Source organism: Arachis ipaensis, chromosome B10, assembly GCF_000816755.2.
Source record: "Arachis ipaensis cultivar K30076 chromosome B10, Araip1.1, whole genome shotgun sequence".
Classification (NCBI taxonomy): domain Eukaryota; kingdom Viridiplantae; phylum Streptophyta; class Magnoliopsida; order Fabales; family Fabaceae; genus Arachis; species Arachis ipaensis.
The window spans coordinates 5354313-5361752 of record NC_029794.2 but is presented as its reverse complement, the minus strand read 5'-3'; the positions used below and the strand labels follow the sequence as shown (position 1 = coordinate 5361752).

The window sequence follows — 7440 nt, the reverse complement described above, 5'->3', positions numbered from 1 at the left end:
TTACTCACTACTTTCTTATCTTTTCATTTTATAGGCAAATGCATGCTCGCTCGGGACTCTCACACGCACCCTTCACTCAATTCTACCTCTAAAAAACAAGAGATCTATTTTAATTTAGTTCTTTTACATTAATAATAAAAATTACAAAATTAAAAACAATACAATCATAACATAAAAAGCCAAAGAAGAGAATCTATCCACCTTTATCGTAAAAGAAATGCAAAGTTGGTTGAATATATATTTGATCTCTAATCAAATCACACCCACGTACGTACATGAATTGGATGAGGTGCTAGAACTCTTCGATGAATATTTATGGATTTTGGTAGACTTGGGCTTATGGAAACTCATATAGATTTGGGCCTAATAATTCACTAAATAAATAAAGTGTCCGTAACAATTTGGGTTGGTCGAATGATCAGTTCACTCGTCCGTTTAAACAAGTGTCAAAAATTCGAATTCCGCCTTATGCATGCACCAACTTATTGGCTGGCGACAGACCCTTAAATGGAGTTTAAATCTGCGACGGATTAGTTCTTAACTTATTGAACTAGAGAATACCGTGGACAAAAATAAAAAAATAAATTAAAGTGCCGGTGTAGTGTGGTGTGGTGTTGTAGGCTCAAAGACACGGAGCTTGCGTAGGCAATTTCGCTTTTCTGAGTTACTCACATGGATTGCGCCCTGTTGCTTTAGAAAGCCATAATGTGGATCCCTTCTTACTTTTGCATAATTATACTTAGCTCATATTGCCTATGCCCACCTCAAAAGTTAGAACCAAATTTCATATCCCTTAACAATTTCATAATTTATTTGTTTTTTCAACCTTATTATGAATGGATTATAAATAAGAAGAATATTATTTGCACACTTCCAAGTATAAATGTTTATCTAGGTACAAATCAAATATAATGACGAAAAAAATTAACAAGTGAAAATCAAATTCCATTTTACTCTTTCAGTATTTGGATTTCTATATCGAAAATCGTATCCAAATACATTATTGTTATAAGCTTCAAAATATATTAAAATTTGAAACATTTACCAAGCCAATTGGTCATGATAATTGCTTCGAGCTTTATGATTTGTCACTCATTCATAAGAAAAGAGTATGAAATGTTCCGGAAACTCTGAAGCTTTCACAATTTGGCATTCAAATTTACCACTATACATGTGAGGTTTATTAATGTCTGAATAGTGAATTCATTTGGTATCTATGCACAAGAAAAATTTTAAACATGTAAAGAAGATATCCAGGTTATATCTATGAAGACTAGCAGATTCCATAGAAGAGTCAATAGTATCTTGGACGCTGAGGGGTATTTCCAGGATATGGTTTGTAATCTGGGAAACTTATATCTGGAGGTCTTAAACTTGGTTTTGGTATTCCGATTGGGGAAACTGAATCTGAAATGTAACAGAAAGCAATGTCAATCATATTGCATGATAATACGAGGAGAAGGAGGAGGGGAGTTGAGGGGGTAAGCAACTACCGGGTGTGGCTGAGGATGGAGTTTGCAGGTGGCGCTGGAAACCGCTGTTGTCATTGTAGGATCTATGATAATCAAAAGGCATCGTAGCTGCATTTGAAATTGGGAAGGCTTCATTTGCTTCATTTCTGTTAATGGGATAACGTCCACAAGGAGAGGGTGCTCGGGGTACAGGGGGAATTTGACTGCCTGGATCTACTTCGAAAAATGAATTCATACTTCCATGATGCTGATCAACCACATGAACATTTGTGTTAACCTATGAGCATGTATACCAGCTACAGAAATCAGCATTGTTGCCTCAAAACAAATAAACAAGATGGATAACAATACAATTTATTGTGTATAAAACAGATAGATCCAACTAACTTGACTGGGCATCCGGTAGTTGGATGGATAGATCTGAGAATGAATGCCTTGTCCGTGATTAACTCCCCCTGAACCAAAGAGCACCAAGTGTTACAATCATTAAAAGCATTAAATACAAAAACATACTCCATGGTAGAAAATAACAGTATGTTGACAAAAACCTGTAAAACTTTCTTGGTTTTGCAAAGGAGAACCAGCAAGTGAATGAAAGGAATCACTGCACTGTAATTGCGATGAACTACTGTTTGATATAGATGTGAGATCCTGCTTCATCTGATCTAAATACATCTGAGATTCATCTCGGCTCAGTTCTACAAACTTAACCTTCAAATGAAATAAAGCTTTAGTCAAAATATTTACATTTAACACCAAAAATATGTATAGGCTGTTACATTACCAAATATCCAAAATACCTGATCAAAATACTCATCTGAATTAGGCATATCCATGCTTTTTGGAAGAACATAGTTAGCTGCCACATCCATAACAAAATAGAACATAATAGCCAAAAAAAGATTGTAAGTTGGGAGAAATGATGAACATAAAATAGGCAGATAAAAAGTAGAGAAAAAAGTAAGATGTGAAAGTACCAATTATGTTTTTCAGAGAATCAGGTGGCACTTTTTTTCCTGTTTCTTTAAATCGTTTATCACACCGCACCTTGAGCTCTTCTGGATTTGGAAATACAACAACAGCAATCTGCATTGAACATAAAATGATATTACAATCAGTGGAAAATTTAACTTTTAGGATGCAACCAAAGATGTAGATCAACAGCTACCTTTTGATAGTCAGCAAATGGCTTGAGCTTATGCTTACGTGCATTTTTGTGAACATTTGTTTGATCAATTATATAATTGCGAGGAATAATAGCTGCTCTCGTTAGCAGCACATTGAATACTCCGGTTACTTGATCCATCAAGCGATCAAATCTTTCACCACAGTCGTTCAACTGCACACAATTTTTTGAGTTAAGCACAAATTAGAGACAGAAGAGAAGGATATATCAGTGTATCATTAACCTTCATCTTATCAAGAATCAACTTTGTTCCAAGCAAAGCATAACGCTTTTCTGGATGCTCTTCCACCCATTTTTCTGCCCATGTAGTCTTCCCTGAAGCAGGCAAACCCACCATCATTATCACTTCACAATTGCTTTGATCAGAAAAGGCAGGTCCCATGATGATGTTTCTGTCCTCAATAGCAGAGGCCCAAGGTTTGAACCCTTCTTGAGGAACAAGTCCATCTTCAAGGCTGAACTGCATCTTAACCACCACATTTTTTAACAGCACATGTGGAAAAAGTGCTGATTTCCACTGTAAATCTTCCACGGGAGAATCCACCACTCCAAGACCTAAAGGACTAGGGAAAAAATGGAGTGCAGTTCCCAACCATTTACCATTCTTGGAGAAACCAATTGAAGCCATTGGCTTGCCTTCAAGGTCAATACAGCATACTATTGTATCACCAACACCAAACCTCTTACCATAATCTGAAGATTTTTCTTCATGTGAAAACTTTCCTGTCCCATCATATCCGAAGCTGTATTTGGTCTCCCCAAGTTCCCCAAGCATATCATCCCCTCTAGATATACCAAGCCGGCAAATATGCCGCTCCTCAAAGTCGGTGTCCTCCATCGGAACCTGCTGCAAAGAAACAATTTTGCACCCGAAACAATATCTTCCTGTGGTTATTCCAACGTTAGCTCGGGCACCAGACCAACAATAAGCAAACCCCTGATCATGAAGTCCATATCCAACAAGTCCATCGGATTCCACATTGAAATCTAGCAACAATTCAATTTTCAGCAACTTAGTCATCACAAGCAGAATGCTATCAAATCAAATGCAATAACTAAAGAATGCAAAGATTTTTACTGCACATTAGGAAGAAAGAAAACAACAAAATACTTAACTATCGTGCACTTATTTCTCAGACATCACAAGCTGAATGTAATCAAATGCGAGTGACTAAAGAACGCACATTAGAAAGAAAATAAAAAATAAGATAATCAAACATGCATGTATCATGCACTAATACAAATTATCAACTCAATCATACAATCCAGAGCAAAAACGGGAATATTCATGTTGGATTCACAAAACCCTAAGCAAAGTTCTTCTCTTTTTAACTAAAGGCGGCATCTTTAAGGGAGCCAAGAAAGATGATCGTGGAAGATAGGATTGAGAATTGAATACCCAAGTCGCAATCAGCTTGATTGAGAACAACGCGAGGAGAAGAAACGAAATGACGAGGGGTCATCGTGTTCGTGGAGTTCGGTATCCACTCCTCCCACAGTTGGCGCTTTGTGGAAGCCATTTGATAAAAGAGAGAGTCTCTTACTCTCAACTCTCAAGACTCACACTGCAACGAAGAAACAAGCGCCAAAAGCCATCGACAGTTGCTGCTTTCTCGCCTCTACACTCAAAGCATGCAAATTCCAAATCATTATATTTGGGTTTGGGCTTGGACTTGGGCTTTCTTCTAAATTTTTGCATAATTGTATCAAGATATATGGCCTTTTATGTATCTCATAAGCACGCTAATTTGTGCCCAAGCGAGAAAAGACCCAACATCTTTGATCTCATTTTCACCACTTCTCTCCAAAATAGCTCGCTGCATTAGCCATAAATGATAAATCAACAACCAGTGAACCACACACCATCAGCGCCACTGGGCAAATGATTCGATGGTGTTTAGGACCATTAGATGATTCTATAATAAAATATATTTTTTAAATTTTTAAATAATTATTAAATAATTTTTATTTAATTTTAATTATAAATTAATTTTTTATATATTATTTAATTATAAAATTTATTTTTTATTTTATAATATATTATTTAATTATAAAATATATTTTTTATTTTATAAATCATTATTTTATCATTTATCTATCATAATCAAAAACAAAAACAATAACGAATTACATCTTCCATTAATCGTAATAATTTTTTGGCAATTCTAATCGATTAAAATTTTATCTTTAATCCGTTACATCGTATAGGATTGTGAAATCGTATTTCTTATAAAATCAATCGATTGGATTAATAAAACAATCGATTGAATTTCAGATTTCCCATAATTCAATCGATTGGAATTTAGGTTTCCACAAAACAATTGATTGAATGTTGGACGACAGTATGGTTTTCTCAAAAATCAATCTATTGTAACTTTTACACAATCGATTGAACGATGATTAGAATGTGGGTTTTTTCTAATTCAATCTGATTGTTCATATTACCTAATCGATTGAAGGCTTCAAAGCAATATGAGATCTCACAATTCAATCGATTGGTTGTGTTACCCAATCGATTTAAGTCTTCAAAGCAATATGGATTTTCATAATTCAATCGATTGGTTGTGTTATCCAATTGATTGAATTGTGTACTACGTTATATGTTATGCCGTTCTTAATTTTTCTATTCGTGTTTATAAATTATTATTTTAATATCCATCTATCTTATCTTTAAAATTCTATCTTCAATTTTTAAGTTTTTATTTTAATTTAGATACTCTAATCTTATCTTTTCTTTAATATTAAGGTTATAAATTGGTGAATGCAAAATTTTCACCCTCAACCCAAACTCTTTTTGCATTTTTAGTTCTGGCCATTTTGGGGATATTGATTCGGTGGGTTTTGTAGGGATTTGGATGAGGATTAATAATATGTATGTAGTTTAGAGTGGATGTTGATGAAATTGGAGAAGAAGAAGAAGAGAGAAGTGTTCTGGATTTAGAGAGAGGAGAGAGGTTATGTAGAAATGGAGGCTGAACACGGATGGTTTATCAGGTTTAATATATAGCGCATGTCAAAATTCAATCGATTGTATTATCATACCAATCGATTGAAGGTAGGAAAAAACCTTATTTATGTCACATTTAAATCGATTGAATGCTCATACCAATCGATTGAACTGGAAATTACCATTAATCGCGTACAAACTTCAATCGATTGTATTATCATACCAATCGATTAAACTTTCATATATCATTCTAATAGCGTAAGTCAATCGATTGGGTGACAGAACCAATCGATTGAATTAACTACACCCAGATTGCTTTGATGATTTCAATCGATTGGGTAATGTTGATCGAAAAATATTCTCGATCAGAATAAATTGATTCGAAATGAATCAGGAAGGTTTTCTCGAAAAGATAAACGTATGAGCATGAGGTTGGAAGTGATCAACATCGATTTTGATTTCGATTATTTTGTTAATCGAGTGAGTCTGATCGAGTAGAAGATTCGATTTGAGAATATCGAGTGAGGTATTCGATGAACTGATCGAATAATTATGGAAGCGGAAGAGTTAGTGGCTTCTTTCACACGAGGAAATCATGAGGAATATCTACAATCACGCGGCGGGAACGGTTACCAAGAGTGATTGCAGTTCAAATTTGTATTTTCGTATTTAATTATAATTAATTGTAAATTAATTGTCAGTTATGTAAGATTAGCCTATAAATACTAAGAAGTGATAGGGAATAAGGGTTGGAACTTTTATTCAGAAAAACACTCAAGCACACTCACATCCCAGCGAATTCCTAAGTCTGCAATTGAGTTATCTTTTCTGTAGGGTTCCTTCCATCTCCATCTTTCTTTCAATTTACTTTTCTGTAAATTTGACTTTTCAAGTGAATTTATTTATCAAGTGTTCTCTATTTTTATTGTTCAATTTATCCTTCTGCATTTCAAATTTCTATGTCAAAGTCCTTCGATTCAGTCAAAGGCACTTCATTGTTTTTTTTTTAATTTTAATGCAAGTCTTTCTATTTTCTACACGTTTAATCTTTGAAAACTTTAACTTTCACATTTTCTTTACCAATTTATAAACCTTCTTTATTTTTATTACCAATACTTATCTAATAAAAGATACTTTGATGCACTTTTAGAAAACTGGTACTCACACAGAGGAGTAGGTTTCGCTCCCAGACCACTAGATATCGAACCACCATCGATTTGCTAAAAAACGACAAAATAAATTGGCACGCCCGGTGGGACAATTTTGAATCGAAGTGTGTCAAATAAATCTTTTTTCAGTATTTTAGTATATGCGATTACGAAGTGGAAGGATGGTTCACATGGCTGATGAATTATCAAATGTGAATGGTGGTTTGTCCACCAGTGATAGCATACCAGTGTCCGTGCAACAAGCCGACGTATCTTCACGTTCGGAGGGTGCAATCGGAACTGAAAGTATAGTCGTTACGACTATTCAAACTGAGAATGTTGGACGTAATATTCGTCCACGTGGTCCTGTGCCACCATATCAACCTCCATTAACCGCTGGTTGGCCCCCTTATGGTCTTCCTCCTAGTTATACCCCACCGGTGGGTGGTTTTGTGCCGCCTGTCCGCTTTGGGAATGTGAATGGAGTGAATAATGTTCAAAACCCACAACAATATTCTGAGTATTCTCGTGATTATACTGTGGGCTCCACTTCGAATGCTGCGAATTCAATGGCAGTATATCGACAACAAGTGGAGGAAAGTCACCATGATTTGGTCAATTTATTGACTCAGCAAATGACTACAATTCTGAATCCCATGATGGCTGATCATTAGTTAAAATTCGAGC

At 35.2% G+C, this 7440-nt stretch overlaps 1 protein-coding gene across 3 annotated transcripts; it reads right to left on the bottom strand.

The window, feature by feature from the left end:
* Positions 1118–4275, bottom strand: LOC107624549 (heterogeneous nuclear ribonucleoprotein U-like protein 1). Of its 3 annotated transcripts, XM_021113747.1 has the most exons (10): positions 4058–4275; positions 3346–3645; positions 2882–2973; positions 2641–2811; positions 2450–2558; positions 2273–2331; positions 2021–2183; positions 1860–1927; positions 1494–1749; positions 1118–1407 (listed from the first exon to the last, which is right to left on the bottom strand). In XM_021113747.1, exons 1-10 carry the CDS (start codon positions 4176–4178, stop codon positions 1295–1297), a joined length of 1452 nt encoding a protein of 483 aa, XP_020969406.1. In that variant the 5' UTR covers positions 4179–4275; the 3' UTR covers positions 1118–1294. The 3 variants fall into 3 exon arrangements, with proteins under 3 accessions (XP_020969406.1, XP_016182536.1, XP_016182537.1); XM_016327050.2 differs by having other exon boundaries at positions 2882–3645; XM_016327051.2 differs by having other exon boundaries at positions 1494–1719; positions 2882–3645.

What these genes read in the sequence shown, in the direction of transcription:
- LOC107624549 (XM_016327050.2), bottom strand. Translation starts at nt 4,178, where the DNA reads ATGGCTTCCACAAAGCGCCAACTGTGGGAGGAGTGGATACCGAACTCC. An exon ending in CATTTGCTGACTATCAAAAG is followed by an intron (nt 2,559 to 2,640) that starts GTAGCTGTTGAT and finishes TGTTCAATGCAG; the next exon opens with ATTGCTGTTGTTGTATTTCC. An exon ending in TCCATCCTCAGCCACACCCG is followed by an intron (nt 1,408 to 1,493) that starts GTAGTTGCTTAC and finishes GTTACATTTCAG; the next exon opens with ATTCAGTTTCCCCAATCGGA.